This window comes from Aotus nancymaae, unplaced genomic scaffold (genome assembly GCF_030222135.1).
Source record: "Aotus nancymaae isolate 86718 unplaced genomic scaffold, 86718_ANA_hifiasm-v0.15.2.pri h1tg000018l, whole genome shotgun sequence".
NCBI classification, from domain to species: domain Eukaryota; kingdom Metazoa; phylum Chordata; class Mammalia; order Primates; family Aotidae; genus Aotus; species Aotus nancymaae.
Window position 1 is genome coordinate 10,943,240 of NW_026988430.1, and position 19,683 is coordinate 10,962,922.

The 19,683-nt window shown below is 37.3% G+C and overlaps 1 protein-coding gene across 2 annotated transcripts in view; it reads left to right on the plus strand.

Annotated features, from left to right (window-relative positions):
- Positions 1-19,683, plus strand: part of TVP23C (trans-golgi network vesicle protein 23 homolog C) — a 57,032-nt gene that overhangs the window by 7,142 nt on the left and 30,207 nt on the right. Inside the window, exons 2-7 of one of the 2 annotated variants that reach the window (XM_012472074.3) lie at positions 205-287; positions 1,425-1,569; positions 7,568-7,657; positions 8,796-8,927; positions 13,539-13,667; positions 14,992-16,774. In XM_012472074.3, the coding sequence (XP_012327497.1) occupies positions 205-287; positions 1,425-1,569; positions 7,568-7,657; positions 8,796-8,927; positions 13,539-13,667; positions 14,992-15,018 (606 nt within the window). In that variant the 3' untranslated portion in view covers positions 15,019-16,774. Of the gene's footprint in view, positions 1-204; positions 288-1,424; positions 1,570-7,567; positions 7,658-8,795; positions 8,932-13,538; positions 13,668-14,991; positions 16,775-19,683 lie in introns of those variants that run through there. The other variant, XM_012472073.3, reaches the window with a different exon arrangement.

Consider the following 19,683-nt stretch of genomic DNA (forward strand, 5'->3'; position numbering starts at 1 on the left):
GCAGGGATGGATCAACAGAGACTTGGATTATTCCCTGGGGTTTTTGAGGATCTGCACGTGTCTTTTTTATAAATTTTGAATTTTTGATGCTGTGGCCATGTCATTATTTTTTCTTCTGTTTTGATGAGTATGCAGCTTTGCATGCAGTAGCCATGTAAACATTGAATTTCCTTTTGCTTCTTGAACATTTACTTTTCCTACTAGGATAGTAATGATGACACTGAAGATGTTTCACTGTTTGATGCGGAAGAGGAGACAACTAATAGACCAAGAAAATCCAAAATCAGGTAGGAGGAGAAGTTGCATGAGCTGTGTTAGTGTCCAGTGCTGTTCTGTATGTATGTCAGTGCTAACTGATGGGAGTCAAGGCAGAGTTGTTTCGATGTGCTTTTGGATACTGCATGTTGCTAGTTTGACATTTAGTGTAAGACAAAGATGACATTTCAGATTTTCTTGGGAATAATTGGCATATGGAATGTTACTTAATACTGAGTTTTAAAATCAACAAATCTAAATATTTGAACACCTTTGTTTTTAATTCTGTGCTGTTTTCCAAGAATGTACCATTTCTTTATATAGTTTCTATAGATATATTACATTTTGATTTGCTGTGCACATTTCAAGATTATATAACATTTCTATTCTAAATTTAATTCTCTGTAAATAAATTCACTTATTGAAAGCCAATTGTACCTGAATTTTGCTAAGATACTGTCTGTCACTTTTCTTTAATCTTTCATGCCAGTCACAACCGACCATGTATTGTATGATTTCATTTATATGAAATGTCCAGAAAGGCAAATCTGTAGAGACAGAAAAGAGATTAGCTGTTGCTAGAAGCTGAGGGATTTGAAGGTAAATGGGAAATGACTGCCAGTGGATACAAATATTCTTTCTGGGGTAAGGAAGTTGTAAAGTTGATTGGACTGATGGTTTTACAACTCTGTGAATGTACTACAAACCATTAGACTGTTGACCTTAAATAAGTAAATTGTATGATGTGTGAATTATATCTCCAAAAAGTTATTAAAAAACAAGAAACAAACTGTACCTGATGAAAACTTTGTCTTAATGTCTGAAGTGATTTCTGAGGGCTACCGATTGGCATGATTTGAAAATAGGATTCAAATTCTAAGATACAGTTTCCTTATTTCTCCAAGCGAGGTAAAGTCTTTTTTATGTATTTTGTGAAAGTTTATATTCAATGAGGTGTTAAAGTCATGTGTGCAGAGTGTATTTTCTGTGACACTAGGGCATAGTCAAATAGTGGGACTTAAGAAAAAGAGAGGTAGGAGGTTTGCTTGCTCCTTTTATTTTGACAAAGCTCTTCACAGTTACACCATGGCTAAAACATTTTTCTCTACATTTACTAGTACCTGTAGTAAAATGTAATTGCATTTCTTTCATTGTGTTTTGGTTTCCAGACATCCAGTAGCATCCTTTTTCCACTTATTCTTTCGAGTCAGTGCAGTCGTCGTCTATCTTCTCTGTGAGTTTCTCAGCAGCAGCTTTATTGCCTGTATGGTGACAATTATCTTGTTGCTGTCATGTGACTTTTGGGCAGTGAAGGTAATTTTGTTTTTGTTTTAAAATTGCATTTAATATGAAAATGATGTATAAATAGTAAAAAATATTAGATTATGTTGCATTAGTGTTAATCTTTTGTTACTTCAAACCTCATCTTTGTTAAAGTGCTAGATATATCAAATCACATGTAGATGATTATTATTTTTTTTCATTTTTTCCCTTTGACAACACAAGATGAGACATAGAGGTTACTGTGCTGCTGATTTTTCTGTGCCATCTTCTAACCTACATCAGCTTTAAAGTCTCATAAACAAACAAATGTGACTAGCAACCACAGACCCTACAATGTTGCTTCTAATCCATACCATGGTTTGCTTCAGGCTTACCTGTAGGTTTGCTGTATAGGATTTCTAGATGAGGCTCCAGGATAGTTTGTCTACAAATACCTGAAAAATACCTACCTTTTGCAAAGGCTCCTATGGATGCTTTAGGGCAGTATTTCTTAACCAGAGACAAGTTTGCCACCCATTGAATATTTGTCAATGTCTGAAGACATTTTTGGTTGTCATGACTGGAGGCAGGGAGTGTGCTATTGACATCTAGTGGATAGAGGCCAGAATGCTGCTAAATATCCTAAGACACAGGACAGCCCCCCTGCAACAAAGAATTATCTGACCCAAAATGTCAGTTGTACCAAGGTTGAGACACCTGCTGTAGGGGATAGAAGGGAGTCTAAGAAATAGTTTCAAATTCAAGAACAATGATTACGGAGATGGATGGATGGATAGATGCAAGTAAGCATAATAAAATACTAAATATGGACTCTAGGTGATATATATTTGGGTATTCACTGTAAAATTTAACTTTGTGTGTTTGAAAATTTTCATGGTAAAATAGTGGGGAAAAAATCATAAAGACTAATTTTGGAGTTTTGGAGGCATATACTGATTCAAAGACCAGTAAGATGTTACAAGTCTATTCACACCCACCAAGGTAGCCATTTTTAGATTTTTTAATTCTTAGAGTTATCAGAAGTGGTTGGCTTGGTGATGGTCAGTTTCCACAGGCCACAAAATGCTGAGAAGGAAGATTTCAGAGGTCTGTTTTCATTACATTTTTCTTTTGTCCACTCTTCTTTGGCTTACATTTCTTTGAATTTCTTTTGTTACTTTATGCTCTAAAGTATTTAGTGCATACTAGTCACAGTTTTGTTTTGATAGACGTTTCTTTTTGTTGTTCATACAATTTCTGTTCAGCTAAATAGAACATGCTTTCTAGTCAGTTCTTCCTGGTAATTTACAAACTCTTAAAATTTTCTGGGTTTAGAGTTTTAAAAAATGTGATCAAAATGGTTTATTTTTTGATAAGGTATTTATTTATTTAAACAAGGGCTTAAAAAATGACATCCTTTTATCATTGGCACAATTTACTTATAGATAGCCAAACAATGGAGATAGGAAGCAAAATTAAGAAGTCAAGAATAAGGAAATTATTAAGTGGACTTGGGAAAGGGGATAAGAAGGGTTCTAAAACAGTTAAAATAGAGATATGTCATAATTGTCATAAATCTCAGTGTACTTACCAAAAAAACAAACAAGCAGTCTTCATCTAAACCCCCAGGTGTCCAATATTTTGGCTTCCTTAAACCACAATGGAAGAAAGAATTGTCTTGGGCCACACATAAAATACACTAACATTAGTTGATGAGCTAAAACAACAACAACGAAACCAAAATCACAAAAAAAATCTCATAATGTTTTAAGAAAGTTTATGAGTTTCTGTTGGACCGCATTGAAAGTTGTCCTGGGCAGCATGAAGTCTGTGGACAGCAGGTTGGATAGGCTTACCCTAGGTGGTGTTAATGAAGATAAAGAAAAGGTAGAGAAGGGAAAATTATTTAAAGGTATGTTTAAATGCTAAAGCTTATATTGGTTTTTATTTTTTTCTTCACTCTGACAAATTGAGTAAAAAAGGTTAAATAATGGTTTTAAAAACTTAATGACAGCTATTAGTAAAATTTAAAACAAGTCATGTATCTTCTGCAACAATGGAGAAGATGGAGCAAGTAAAACAGTTCACATAGCAAAAGAGGAAAACAAAGCAAGTGTCAAGGAAGCTTAAATATCAGAAAGCACATATGTAAGGTGATGTAAGTAATAGCAAATAATAGTAAATATAATTTGATTAAACTACCCTTTTAAAGACGAGAATACTAAGATTGTGCCAGAAATCGAAGTCCAAACAAAAGATCTAACCAAATTAATGACATTAGAAAAAATAAAATATGGCAAAGATAACATCAGATCAATTCAAACAAAAAGAAACCTGGCAATATATTATTATCAGTTGAGATAGGAATCAGAATAAGAAAGCACTAAGCGGAACAAAAAAAGATCATTTTATGAATCACAGTGAAGATCACTCACAGAATAAAACTATATCAAACTATGTGTAATAAAAAAAGTTAGGAATATTAGAAGATAGAAAAGCATTATGATAAATCTAACAAACTACTATCTTTAACAAACCAAATTGCCAAAAAATAAATAAGGTCTGAAGAATCTGAATGAAATAATTAGCAACGTAAATTTAATAGCAGTATTTAGGACTGTGTATGTACAGAGAGAATACTTTCTTGTTAAAATTGACTAGTGTGAAGAAAATCCAAATAAAATTTCTCAAAGCGTCTGTCTACATTTGCTAGTCCAATGAAACAAAACTAGAAATTAATAGAAAGTGGTTGTCAAAATTGGAATTCTTTTAAAAAAGCTAACTGCTATGTATCTTGGGTTTAAAAGGAAGCAAAAACTGCAAATATAGGTTATTTATACCTTAGTGGTGGTGATCATTTACAGTCAAGCTTTCTGAATATGTCAAAAACTGAATTCAGGGGAAAATCATAGACTAAAGGCTTTTATCTTAGACAAAGAGTGAAAGTAATGGACTACTTTAGTCCAGAAGTTTCAAAAACAAGCAATAAGCCTGAGAAATTAGGAAAACTAATAAAGATAAAAACAGGAAATAAAGAGTTGGGAAATGGGAACATAGAAGAGTTTGAAAGTATTCTGAGAGCATTCTTTGAAAATACCTGTAGAAGAGACCTCTGGTTTAGGTCCCTTGCCAGCTCTTTTTTTTTCTTTTTTACTTAGCCTTTAATTAGAATCTCTCTTACAGGAATCTCGGTCTCATAAGACTCCTCCTTTTCTTCTCCTGTATTCCTTTCCTAAGGGGTGCCATCTGTGCTGCTTGTTTCGATTGCTGATCGGTAAACTGTGTTGCCTCCCAGATCTGTATCTCCATCCAGATTTGTCCTCACAACTCAAGGCCTCTTCATGTGTCTTCTTGATATTTTTATGTGGCTGTCTTGAAGTCATCTCAAATCTTTTTTTTTTTTTTGAGACGGAGTCTTGCTCTGTTGCCAGGCTGGAGTGCAGTGGCACAATCTTGGCTCACTGCCACCTCTGCCTCCTGGGTTCAGGTGATTCTTCTGCCTCAGCCTCCCAAGTAGCTGGGGCCACAGGCGAGTGCCACCATGCCCAGCTAATTTTGTATTTTTAGTAGAGACGATGTTTCACTATGTTGGCCAGGATGGTCTTGATCTCTTGACCTTGTAATCTGCCTGCCTGGGCCTCCCAAAGTGCTGGGATTACAGGTGTAAGCCACCGTGCCTGGCCTTTTTTTTTTTTTTTTTTTTTTGAGATGAAATCTCACTCTGTTGCCCGTGCTGGAATGCAATGGCGCGATCTTGGCTCACTGCAACCTCCACCTCCTGGGTTCAAGCAATTCTCCTGCCTCAGTCTCCCAAGTAGCTGAGACTACAGACATGCGCTGCCATGCCCAGCTAATTTTTGTATTTTTAGTAGAGACAGGTTTCACTATGTTGGCCAGGCTGGTCTCAAATCCAAGTGAGCCACCGCACCTGGCCAGGCATTTCATATCTTAACGTGTAAAATACTGCTTGTCATCTTCCACTTCCCAGAAGCTCTTCTTTAAGTGTTCCCTTTCACAGGGCCTGGAATCACTATTTTTTTACTTGAGCAAACCAGAAATGGATCAGTTGCCTCTTTCCTACTCCATATCCAATTAATGACCAAATCCCATAAATCCATAGATTGTTCTTTCTTCATTAGGGCTTCATTGCCTACTGCTCTATCTGAAATGCTCTTCTTGCTCCCACATCACATTAATACAAGTATTCCTAATCTTTTTATGCAATGGGCCCCTTTCATAGTCTCATGAATAATGTTTTCACATACATAAAATACATAAGATTACAAAGGAAGTACTTATATTGGAATATAACTTAAAATTATTAAAAAGGTACATTTCTGATTGAGTTACGTGTTTGGTAGTCCCCCCATTATCTGAGGTTTCACTTTCTGCAGTTTGTTACTGCAGTACACTACACTAAATACACTAAGATATCATGAGAGAGAACTATCATAACTTTTATTCATGTAACTTTTATTAAAATATGTTGTTACAGTTGTTCTATTTTTAGTTCTTGTTATTAATCTCTTACTGTGCCTTATTTGTAAATTAAACTTTATCATAGGTATGTATGTATAGGAAAAAATACAGCGTATATAAGGTTTGATATTATGCACAATTTTAGGCGTCGGCTGGGGGTCTTGGAATGTATCCCCTGCAGATAAGGGAGGACTGCTATGCTTTGTGAATGTATTAATGATAAGATCTAGTGGCAAGTTTAATAACTACTTTCAAAGAAGTGGTGAGCATAAGCAATATTTTGAGATAACTGCAGCAAGTATAGTACAAAATGAAAAAATTGCATCAGGGTATTTTTAATTTTGCCTACATTCATAATTTGTTGTCTACATTCATAATTTAAAGGTGTGCTAAATTTCAGCCAGAGGTTAATGAAAACGAAGATAACATTTTTTTCCCCATCAAAGTTCACAGAATCACTGAATCTATTAGTGAACATCATTAATTAAACATCCCCAGTACTGTTGATTCCTATTTTTCCTTTAAATTTCATTCCAAATGTTGACTCTTCATGGAGTCATTTTCTGATACCCAGACTAAATTTCACCGTTATGCTCCTCAAGCATCCCACGCTTTTCCCTTGCAGCACTTACTTCAGTTGGTAGTGGTGCATTTGTGCATTGATTGTCTGCCTCTCTTCGTCTCTTTCCCTGAGGAAAGAGATGGTATCTGTTAGTCACTGTTTTATTACCAGCACATAGTAGATGCTCAGTTAATAATTTGTTGAGTAAATAAACATTAGGAAAGCTATCAAAGTAATTTGTTACCTTAGTAAGTAGGAAAAGAGCTTGGTACACTTGAGAGACTGACTGAAGGCCAGTGTCTATAACCATTTTTAGGGATATGTAGTTGCAAAATATATGTAGCTATAGTCAGGATATAAGGTAGGTCACAGTAATCAAATAGCAAGGGGTTTAGGTAAAATTAGGGAACTGGAGAAAGGGCAAATTGTTCATGAGGGAAAAGAGAAGGGGTAATGTATGTTTGTTGGTTGGTTGGTTGGTTTTAAGACAGTCTTGATTCTTCATCCAAGCTGGAATGCAGTGGCGCCATCTCGGCTCACTGCAACTTCTGCCTCCTGGGTTCCAGTGATTCTCTGCCTCAGCCTCCCGAGTAGCTGGGATTACAGGCACCTGCCACCATGCCTGGCTAATTTTTGTATTTTACTAGAGAATGATGTTTCACCATCTTAGCCAGGCTGGTCTTGAACTCCTAACCTTGTGATCCACCTCCCACAGCCTTCCAAAGTCCTGGGATTACAGGCGTGAGCCACTGCACCCGGCCATTGAGAAGGGGTAATGTTTATGGGTGGACTTGTTGCTTGCTTTGTTACCTCTACCCTCCTGCTAGTCTTGCCATTACCATTTTATTAAATCGTTTAGCCAGGCCTGATCCGTAGTCTTTGCTAACTGGATATTATGGAGGAAAGCTGAAGATTTTTATTTGTGAAATGTTAGACTAAGATATGAGCTTATGATAGATTTTTAAATAATGCTTTTAAAATATACCTGTTTATATTAATCTTCACCAGAATGTCACAGGTAGACTAATGGTTGGCCTACGTTGGTGGAATCACATTGATGAAGATGGAAAGAGCCATTGGGTGTTTGAATCTAGAAAGGTAAACTGGCTTTTTTGTTTTAAATAGTGTTATCAGCTAAATTATTTGTAGATTATATTTCAATATTGGAGGATAAATTATTCAGAATTAAAAACACTGTACCAAATCACTTAACATGTCAGTACTAAATGAGATGGCCTTGTAGAATTTAATGCATTTTTCCGTCTAGTTCAGAAACAAGCAATATACAGAATAGAATCTTTTGAGGGAAGATACTGGGTCAGAGTTTATACAGTGTGCTAAGCTGCCTGTTAGGGATTGCTGATAAAAGATCTCTTTGTTGTCTTGGTGGGTATCTCCATGTGTCCCTCTATGCTCAGCAGGTAACTGCTTTCAACATCTTATTCTGTCTTTGCTCCTATGGCTGTCTTTTATTTCTGGGCAGAAAAAGGAGGAGGAGGAGTGCAATGGGATAGTAAATCTGGTTGGAGCACTCTATTCTTTAAGCTGCTGCCTTCAGGAGCCTTGGGGGTCCCATGTCTGCTTTGGATTAGCCTGCTACACTATAGTGAATATTCACTTTCCTCTTGGAAATAAGTTTTGGAAGCAGAGGACAAAATTCCTGGCAATAGTACACCAAGGGCATTGACAAGTAATTCTAAGAAAGTGGTACTGTGTTCAATGAGTCTATATTCTTTTATATTACAGAATCTACCTTGGAAACAACTTACCACCTTGTAAATTCTTGAGTATTGCTAAGACATTTTGATAATTGTTCAGTATCCCTTGATTCCATTTTTTTTCCTCTGGACCCTAATTTGACCTTTTAGTCTCTAGAATGATTGTAACCGTGATTTCCTTGATCTTTAGTCAGAAAGGTATCATTTAGAGCTTCCTTATAAATAAATAGTACAAGTGCAAGAAGAATTGAATAGAAGCCTATCAGAGACCACTCTTTACTGTCATGAGTTGTGGTAAACTGTCTATCCTGCCCTGAAAATACAAAATTCTTGAGTTAATATAAATCAGTTCCTAAAGTTACAAGAGTGATAGAGTGATTTTTTTTGGGTTCTAACTTAGGACTTGGGCTGTCTGTATTAATATTTGAACTTATGGGTAATATGTCTTTTGTTAAACATGGTCAACTTTTTATTGATAAATCTCACAACATGATAATTGAATTTTTGTTCTTTTATAGGAGTCCTCTCAAGAGAATAAAACTGTGTCAGAGGCTGAATCAAGAATCTTTTGGTTGGGACTTATTGCCTGTCCAGTGCTGTGGGTGATATTTGCCTTTAGTGCCCTCTTCTCCTTCAGAATAAAGTGGTTGGTGAGTATCAATGTAGAACTTTCAAATAATCCATTAAGATGTCTGATGGTAATCATAGGAAGCAGTAGCCTAGTCCTTATCATTAGGGACCTATCTTGAATAGGCAGCTTCATGTAATTCCTAAGTTTTGCTTCCCAACTCTACCTTTGTCTGTACTACTGGAGAAGAGATTCTATGAAAGACTCCTTCCCACCAGTTTTCTAGGATATTAGTGGTCTTTTCAGTAGTCTTACAACTACTGTCTGAGTAGCTGTAGTCAGACAGTAGTTGGAATGATTGGGGGTTGTAAGGCATCTTTTCTTCATGAGGTTCCATGGCTCTCCACATGTTTTTCCATGTGCCTCAGTTTGGGCTTCCTCATGGCATGGTGGCCTCATGTTGGTGGGACTTCTTACATGGAGGCCCAGGACTCCACTTGGGGGGGTGTTATAGCTCACAAGCTTTTACAGTCTAACCTAAGATGTCATGGCATCACTTCTCCTGCCTACTCACATTCAAGGAAATGGGAATTAGGCTCTACTCTTGCTAAGGAGTAAGAAGGTGCTAGAAGACTGTGTAGAATAGGAGACATTGTTGCTGCCATCTTTGGAAAATAGTTTTTCACTTGACCAATTTGTGAGTCTTATTCTTTCTTATAGCTTACATTATTTTTTCTTATTTTATATCTGATATCACACAGTACTTATTGACATCAGATATATTTTGGCCTTAATTATGTTTTTCCTCCTAATTTGTAGTATTTTCTTAGTCCTATTTTGCAATATAGGTTCTTTTTTTCTTGTGTGTGCTCATACATTCATACTTTCCTTTTTTGGATTTGGAAGCTTATTGTCTTTCAGTTCTAGTAGTTACCTCTAGTTCATACTTTATATGTTTATATCATTACCCTCTTCGTTGAATTTGGAAATTCATTTCAATATTTATGGATTTCCTGCTCTGGAAAATGGGGAAGTTTACACTCTTATGCTTTCTTTAACTTCTTCCTGCTCCTACCTCTAGATTTTTGCTTCTTATACTCTTATTTTAGTCCTTCTAGTGGTTTTCTTTGTAACATTTGTACTTAAGCTGTTTAATGACTTAATAGACTTTGTTTAGAAAGGGAAGAAAATAAACACTCATATTCCTTCCTATGAATTTATTTCTTTCTTGTTTGTTCCAATATTATTTTTGTGTTGTCAAGTTTATAATAGTTATCTTTTGAAAACATATTTCTTACTGGTTGTTCAGTCTTTGATCTGTTTTTTAAGTCGATTCATTGCCTATCGCAAGTCTTACTGCAGCTTCTTCTTTTACCTATTGGTTGGCTACATTTCACTGTTGGGTGATATTTTGTAAAAGAACGTGTATGCATTATTTTCTTTTGACTCATGTTTAAACATATGAGCCTATGGACTGTTCCTGAATGACGACTTGGCTGGATTAATATTCTTGGGTCACAGTTTATTTCTTTGTGGAAGACACTATTCCATCGTTTTCTTATATTAAATATTTTAGAGAAGTCTGAAGCCAGGCTTACTTAACATTTGTAATCTCTCCGCATAAGGTTTTGTTTTTTAGTTTATGACATTTAAAAATATAACATGGATGTATCTGTATTTATCTTTCCGTATTAAGTTTTCTGAGGCCTGTGTGCCTTTCTGACAAGTAGACTAAAGTTTTGCTTGGAATCAGGAAAATTGTTTTCTGTTAAATCTTTGCATTTATTTATGTTCTATTTTTTGACCTTTAATTCTGAGGTACCAGTTATGTCTATGTTGGATCATTTTTATCTGTTCTCATCTGTTTTCTTGTTCCTTTAATCATTCATCTTTTCCTTATTTATTCAGCAATTATTTTTAAGAGTTCACTGTTATATCAGAGCAGTCTGGGGACACGGGGGATAAGTTAGGGGACAGGTAAGCAAGATGACTGCTCCAGTAGAGCTTATGTTCTAGTGGAAGGTAGACAGTAAAAAGTACAGTAGGGGATGTTAGTTAATGATACAAAGTAATGGGGTAGAGAGTGCAGAGGAGAGAACAACAACTATTTTAGGAACTGTTTAGAGAAGCTAAAGCTTCTCTCTCTATTTCCTTAGCTCTGCCAGCTCCATTTTCATCTCCCGTTATCTCACCCTCAAGCTTTTTGAATATTCACTCTATAGGGTGAAATATTCCCAGGAATACTTTTATTTTGGTGGGTTTTTTTTCTTTCTGAGTAGATTCTTCACCTGTCTTCTGGATACTATGCTTCTTTTTTCTTTTTTTGCTATAGTTTTGTATAAATGCACTTCCCTTTTTCCTTAATCCATTTTGCTCATCCTTATGGTGACAGCCCTGTCCAGCCCTTCTCTTTCTGCTGATTTAGTGTTGGTGAATCCTCCTTGACCACCTTCCCCTGATGTCTGAGGCATGTGACTGCTGCTTTGAGCTGGAGTTGCAGTGCTGGGATTGGTGGCCTGAAGACATGGGTGTGAGGTGCAAGGTGGAGAACTTGGCCAGGCTCTGGCTCTTTGTTGGGCTGCCTGGGTTTTGCGTTCTCTCTTCCTTAGTGGAGCTCTTGTCTCCTGGTTGGCTGTGCACTCTCTTCTGGTTCTCCCCTTCTGCTTTGAATTGTTTGTGAGACCTTGGAGCTTTAGCATCCATCCAGGAGAGTCAGCCCAGTCTTTTTCTAGTAGTGTTTCTACTTCCTTAAAACAGGGAGAGGTTATGTGAAAGCCAGTTTGATCCTGTGTTAACCTACTTATGCCTAGGGTTCCATTATTGGAACGCAACCTATAGCATAAATGGGTTAAGACCATAGGACAGGAAGGGGCTTCACTCAGGCTCTCCATGAGTCTCCCACCTCCTCACTTCTCTTAAGGTGATCAGCTCTCATGATTGTTGGTCCTTCTGTGCTTCCTCTCCTGCGTTTTTCCCACCTGGTGGTACCACTGTGGCCAGCTGCAGGGATATTCCCTGCCTTTTTGGGTCATTGTTAGTTGGGAGAAGTTTCTGCTGTCATGACTACTTCTGAATTTTTTTACTTCTCTATAAGTTGCTGGGGATGGTAATTATTAGTGAAATTTTCCTTAGAGCTTCTTTGGAGAATTTGGAACTGTTTAGGATTGTTCCAAGCTGGCTCTTTCTTTGGCCACTAGCCCTTTTTTATGTTTGTTGGTATTAGTTTGTTTGCATTTTTAAAAACACTGTTTGCTGTGTATACCTTAAGGGAGGGAGATCTTCATGTCTGACTTCACCGCACCATCTTAAACCAGAAGTTTAACTTACAGATGTTAAAATTTGTTGCCATTGAGTAAACTGATGCCTTAGCAGGACCCTTGGTCTGTGAATTCAGGTGCACCCTGGCATGTTGATATATACATACCCAGTAGTGCCCCTGTTTGAGAAGCATGGGAAATTAAAAGGAAATGTATTCAAATAAAGACACAGTTTTATGTTTACTTAGGTAACTAGCAACCTCTTATTACACCAACACATTTAATTCCATGAAACATAAGTTTAGAACAGAAAGTACCACCTCCTCTTCTTTTACTAGGAATGTGAACCTGTTCATTAATTGAACATTTAAATCCATTAATTAAACAATTAAATCAACTATCTATCTTGTTAAGGATAAGGAGAATAATAAATCTAGATTGGAAAAAGACATTTTGTTTAGCTGTTTTGCTTATCACAGATATAAAAGAGTAGAAGGTCTGATGAGCTGTTTATTCCAGAACAAGGGTTGGCAAACTGTGGCCTGCAGGCCAAATCCAGCCTGACACCTGTTTTTGTAAATTTTTATTGAAAAACAGCCTTGCCCTTTTTTTTATATATTGTCTATGGCTGCCTTTGGATTAGAACAGCGGAGTTGAGTAAACAGAGACCATGTGGTCTAAAATATTTATGATTTGGCCCTTTACAGAAGAACTTGGCTGATCACTGTATTAGAATTTTTAACCTTGGGAATTCCTCACATTGTCTTAATTAATTTTTCTAATTAAGATTAATTAGAAATTTTTAAAGGTGGGTTTTTGAGTTTCTTATTCTCACTTCTCATTGATCCTAGTGAGATCACCATAGGTGAGAAAAAGAAACTCAAAGGAACAAACAGCTCTGCAGAAGTACAGTTCCCCTTGGAGCTGTCTGTCTCCCTCCTCACTGAAGGCCGGCATCTGTTGATTGTTGCCTTAAGGTATTGTGTCCACTTTACCAGAAGCCAGTTGTCACATAGAGCAGAGATTCACCTCTACCTGCTCTCAGTTTATTGAACTTGATCTGCCTCTTTACTGTTCTTTTGTAATCCTTATAGGAATAATGAACATTTGAGCCTTTCCTGAGTCTCATTTACTTTTCCTAACTTTACTCACAGACCAATGGGGAACAGAACAAGAAGGCTCCTGGTGCCTGGCACATAGAGCAGTTGTGTTGAGTAAATACTAGCTGGGTGAACGACTTGTGCCTTGTACAGAGTATCTATCAGATGGGTTTGTTCTGGCAGCTGTCTCTGGAAGAGTGTCACTGGCACAATCGTGACTTTGCAGAGCTTCCTGTTTCCTCTCTTTCTCATGACAGTTTGCCTCGTCTCATTTATGGCACAGAGAAAGGTCAATTTCAGGCCAGTAATCATTGATTATTTTTTCCCTTGTCCCAGGCGGTGGTTATCATGGGTGTGGTGCTACAGGGTGCCAACCTGTATGGTTACATCAGGTGTAAGGTGGGCAGCAGAAAGAATTTAACCAGCATGGCTACTTCGTATCTTGGAAAGCAGTTTTTAAGACAAGTAAGTGTTTTCTGGATGTTATCAGTGACTAATGCAATGATTTTTAACTTTTATAGTTTAATTTTTATGAAATGCTCCTTAACAGAAGTTTTTTTAAAGGCATATAGTTATTTAAACGTAAGATAAATATGTTTGAATTACTCTTTGGAGGTGTTGAAGACATTCTGGAAGTGTATTGTCAATATCCTAAAATTATTTTAAAGCCAGGAAAGATAAACTATCATTGATAGTAACTTATTTTTAAAAAATTACTTTAGATGCATTTGTTTTTCATTAACTATGGGAGCTTTAAGTGAATGTCCTTGAAGAATGTATGTTGTATGGTTTTAGAGAGAACAGTTGATTTTTCTTTCCCCCTAGAACATAAAAGGTTTTACTACAATACCCCCATGTCAGGGTTTTCAGGAGGATAAGTAGTAATCATAGACAAATGATTAGTGGTTAAATCTCTTGGGGAAAAATGAGTACGTTTTTATATAAGTAATACCTTGCATATGGTTAGTGCTGTAGGTTGGGGAAGTGATGTTATATGTTACATAGGACAGGGATTCTCAAACTCGAACATACATGAGAATCACCTAGAGGGCACAAGATTGCTGGGTTCTACCCCCAGGCTGCTTTTTCAGTGGATCTGGGGGTGGGGTCTCATAATTTGCATTTCTCCCAGCAGGTGATACTGAGGGCGCTGGTCCGGGGTTTACATTTTAGATAACTAAAGCCCTGAGAAATTAAATGATTTACTTAAGATTATACAGCTAATAAGTGGTACAAAGCTAGATCTTGAACCCAGCCCTCTGTACTCAAAATGTATTGTTCTTTTTATTTTACCATACAGTTTCTCTTACAGAAGATGAAAAGTAGAGAAAATGAGTATTTGTGTAGGGACATGTCATCTCATTCTGAAGGATTTTTGCATGGCCCCAATATATCTTTACTGTGGTCCACCTTAGGGTAACTTGCATGTATGTGCTTATTAGGTTTTTTCCCTTAGAATTTTCAGTGTTTCTGAAGGTGCAGAGGGACATGGAATACAGGTGAAATTAAACCTTAAGCCTGACATAACATGGATAGGGTTAGGGTTAGTATCTTACATGGTACCTGGCATCTGCGCAAATGGGACTAATTGGACAGCTGGGTGGATGATGGTATCCATGGATTTACTTCTGTAGCATGTCTACTTTTTTAATGTGATTGGATGTATGTAAGGCAATGCTCTGCTTAGAAATATAGAATGTTTTCCTAGGCGTAGGCCTTGAAGTCCATGGTGTGTGAAGTGAAATAACTGATATTGAGGAGTTTTTTTTTTTTTTTTTGTCTTTTGCAGAACACTGGAGATGATCAGACTTCCTGAAGAGAGAAAGATTATGTGCTTTGTTACATTGGGGAACAATGGAAGAGATTCTTGACTCTGAACCTTTTAGAGCTTAGTCCATGTTGCAACAAGGAGTGTTGGCTTTGTTTTTCCACTTAAAAACTTTATTTATAAAAAGAAAAAGTTTTCTTATTAAGCTTTTATTTCCTTTCTAGCAGTTGGGGCTAGAAAGTATATGTTGGCTCTAGAAACGTTGTCAAGATTTGTTCTGTGGTGTAGGTATGCACATGTTCCATAGGTATGCACATGGCCATGTGATATCAGTATATCCCAAGTTAGTGAAAGTGTTCATTTACATAGGTAATAGAGTCCTTTGTATTTTGATCCACAGAACACAGAAGGATGTTTTTAGTCTGTCTGAAAGCTCTATGTGTTTACATATTATTTCTTTAGATTATTTTCAGAAGTAAGTTTTGCTTCCATGGTTAAGAGTGAGCACTTTGGCTTATGTATAAGTTAGAAATAATTGTTAGTTTTTAATATGTACTTCATGGGGAAATTTCTCAGACATATGCAAGCAAGTGAAAACAATTAGGGCCAATGATATCAACTACTTTCTAAAATTTTATTTTTATTTGTAAGAAGTCATTTACTTAAGGCCCAGTTAATATAAATGGAATCATCGGCCGGGCGGTGGCCCACGCCTGTAATCCCAGCACTTTGGGAGGCCGAGGCGGGTGGATCACGAGGTCAAGAGATCGAGACCATCCTGGTCAACATGGTGAAACCCCGTCTCTACTAAAAATACAAAAAGTTAGCTGGGCATGGTGGCGCGTGCCTGTAATCCCAGCTACTCAGGAGGCTGAGGCAGGAGAATTGCCTGAACCCAGGAGGCGGAGGTTGCGGTGAGCCGAGATCGTGCCATTGTACTCCAGCCTGGGTAACAAGAGTGAAACTCTGTCTCAAAAAAAAAAAAAAATAAGTAAATAAATAAATGGAATCATCATAGTTTGTTTAAGGAATACCCAGAGATTGCTGCTGTTCTATTTATTTTGCAGAAAGGATAGCTAGATAGAAAACTCTTCAGTGGACCTTGAGCTAATAAATATATCTTTTACCTAAAGAGCATTATTCTCATGTGATAATGGGAATAATCATTTACATACTTGGCATAATAAATGCCTAAAAGAAATTTTATTTTCTGAACCTATTTTTTTCTTGCTATAATGGGGATATTGTAAATTATGCATTTGTATTAATGGTATTTCTGAAAGCAATAGATGTAACTGTAAACTAAACCAATCTACACACTATTGTAGGCATCTGTAAATTCTGTTGTAGGTACTATAAACTTTGTTGAAGTCTTAATCAGCAGATTATGTTGTGAATATATTTGTACATTTTTAAGATATTTTTAAGATTATTTGTTTATTGAATAAGTGTCTTATTGGAATGATAGCTTTGAAGGTGCAAAACTTTATATTTGTATAAAATTCTACTGTTTACAAGGCATTTAACATGTGTAATCTCATTTAACCCTCATGACAAATATGTAATACTTTAGATAATGAAGCTGAACTTCAGGTTATTGAATGACTTTCCCAAGGAAAACAGACTACAGGAGTATCTGTAGGCTATAAAACACGATATATTAGTATTTAGAGAAAATATTTGCTCTAAATGCCATTTCCTTTCTTAAGAATTATTTACTAAGGGCTTGTTTAGTTTACTTATACTCAGCTGTTCTGTCTGGTGAGAAAAGTTGATACTTCACTAAAGACATGTTAAAATTTAATCTGAAAGATCTAAATCTTTAGGGTTAGAGTCTAACAGAGGATACATTGGCATAGTTCTTTAGGTAACTGTGTTATTTGAACTGCAATTCTAAACCATGAAACAATTGAATTTTAGAATATGCACATGGCAGGAGCTATCATGTATTCCCTAATAATCGTTTTTCTCCTACGGATTTCCCACTTAATTAGCTAGGGCATGACATCCTGGAATAGCGATAACTTTTCCTAGATTTTATTGTTATATCTTGGTTTGGCTACATGACAAAGTTTAGGCCAATGGGGACACTTCCAGGAAGTATCCTTAAAAGAAGGAGGCATGCCCATCCCTTCCCCTTTTTTCTGAAAAGTAGACAGCATAGCTGGAACTAGAGCAGCCATCTTCGACTATGTGGTAAAGGCCTTGTTTTGTGAATGGCAGAGAAATGAGGTAGATACTGTCTGAATCCCATCTTGGAGTATAGCAGCCCCGAACTGCCTGGCCGAATTTTTTATTTCGAGATGGAGTTTTGCTCTTGTCACCCAGACTGGAGTGCAGTGGTGTGATCTCAGCTCACTGCAACCTCTGCCTCCTGGGTTCAAGCAATTCTCCTGCCTTAGCCTCCCTAGTAGCTACGATTACCACCACGCCCGGCTAATTTTTGTATTTTTAGTAGAGACAGGGTTTCACCACATTGGCCAGGCTAGTCTCGAACTTCTGACCTTAAGTGATCCGCCTGTCTCGGCCTCCCAAGGTACTGGGATTATAGGTGTGAGCCACCGTGACTGGCCACCTGTCTGAACTTTTAAGTGAAGGAAACTATCTTAAGTGTTACTGTTCTGGCTTCTCTGTTGCTCATAGCCTAACTGGATTCTTGTCAATACAGTTCACTTTGAGCATTATCTATGATTATTTCAATTTGTACTAACTTTCTAAATTGTACTAACAACTCCAGTTATTAGTACAGTATTAGAGATGTAATAATTTAGTAAATACATATTTGACCTTTATGTAGTAATTAAGTGAAATGTTATAGGTGCCAACAAGTTGCACTGTTCCAGATGCTGTTGCTACATAAAAATGTACCCCTAGAATTACTGGTGAAAAACAAGTCATTTTATTATGCTTACAAATTCTGTGGGACAGGAATTTGGATGGAGCACAGTGATGGCTGGGGAAGGAGCCAGGCAGTGGCAGGGAGCTTTTCAGCCACTGGCCTGGAGGTTGACACTGGCCATCAGCTGTGGCCTCAGCCAGGCTGTGGGTTGGAACACCTACACTGTGTGGTTTCTCCCTGTGGGCACATTTGGCTTCTTCACAGCCTGGCACTGGGTTCTAACGGTGAGCCCTTCTGAGAGCAAGAAAAGTGCATGGCATTTTAATTTTAATGACTAGTCTTGGAATTCACATGATGTGTCTTCTGTCATACTTTATTGGATGAAGCAGGAACCAAGGTCCATTTGGGTTCAATAGAAGGGTACATAGAGCCCACTATTTGATGAGAGGAGTGTTAAGATTACATAATAATAAGAGTATGTGGGATGGGAGATATTCTTTGGAAAATAAAATCTGTGACACTAATTATTTCATTAAGACTGGAGAAATTACTTGGGAGAGACTGAGGATCAGTGGTTTTCCTTTTTATTGTCCCTGGGTCTGCCTTAGATACACGTGAATTGACTGAATGGTGCTATTAAAATGAAAGTAGCATCACATTCTAATTCTACAGCTGCCAGAGTATCTCTATTCTTTGACCCATACCTCTAAAGAGATAGGTAAGGATGTGTGTATGTGTAGAGGTGACGGCACATTAATTCCAACATATAGGTACTGTAGGCCTTCTAAATCTGTATAACTCTTAGAGCTTATTAAAGTTATTATGTATTATGTGATTCTCCCCAAGAGGGAAGAATGATCGTTATGTACCATGTAACCTCATGTTACAGGTAGGTAACTAATACTGGCAGAAGTAATTTGTTTGTTTTTTTTTTTTTCCTTTTTTTTGAGACGGAGTTTCGCTTTTGTTACCCAGGCTGGAGTGCAATGGCGCGATCTCCGCTCACCGCAACCTCCGCCTCCTGGGTTCAGGCAATTCTCCTGCCTCAGCCTCCTGAGTAGCTGGAATTACAGGCACGCGCCACCATGTCCAGCTAATTTTTTTTTTTTGTATTTTTAGTAGAGACGGGGTTTCACCATGTTGACCAGGATGGTCTCGATCTCTTGACCTCGTGATCCACCCGCCTCGGCCTCCCAAAGTGCTGGGATTACAGGCTTGAGCCACCGCGCCCGGCCAGAAGTAATTTGTTGAAGGTTGCATGTAGTAAGGATAGTAATACAACCTAAATGTCCCATTTGTTCTACATTTCCCAGTTTCCTTAATTAGTTTGAGGCCATGTGGTTAACTGGCCAATGAAATGTGAGTGAAAGTGAGTAGAGATGCTAGGTGCCTGAATTGCATAGGACAGTTACAGACAGCAAAGAATTGTACTGTACTCATGACTTCTTCGTACCTCGCCGAACAATTACATACATGGAAATCCTGCTTATAATGAGAAAGGGAAAGCAACCCTACAGCTGGCAGCTGAAAGCTGACCTGGCCCTAATGGCTAGGCTGTTATACTCTGTTGAATATAAACAATTTTATAGAAGACCAACATCTGACAAGGCCACTGAGTGTGGTAGAGGAAGACAAAAATTAGGACACTCCATAGTCATGTTTGAATATAGAAGCAAGATTCTGTATAAATCATAAAGAATGACCAAACATTCTGTCTCTTGGCTTACATGACTGATAGTTGCTCCATTACCCATTAGATCACTCTGCTCCCCCTTCCTCCTAGATGAAAAATTTTATTTATACTCACTTAGAATTGCCCGTGCTTTCTGAAAGCACTAAAATCCAGAGTAAAACTATGATTCATGGAGCCCTTC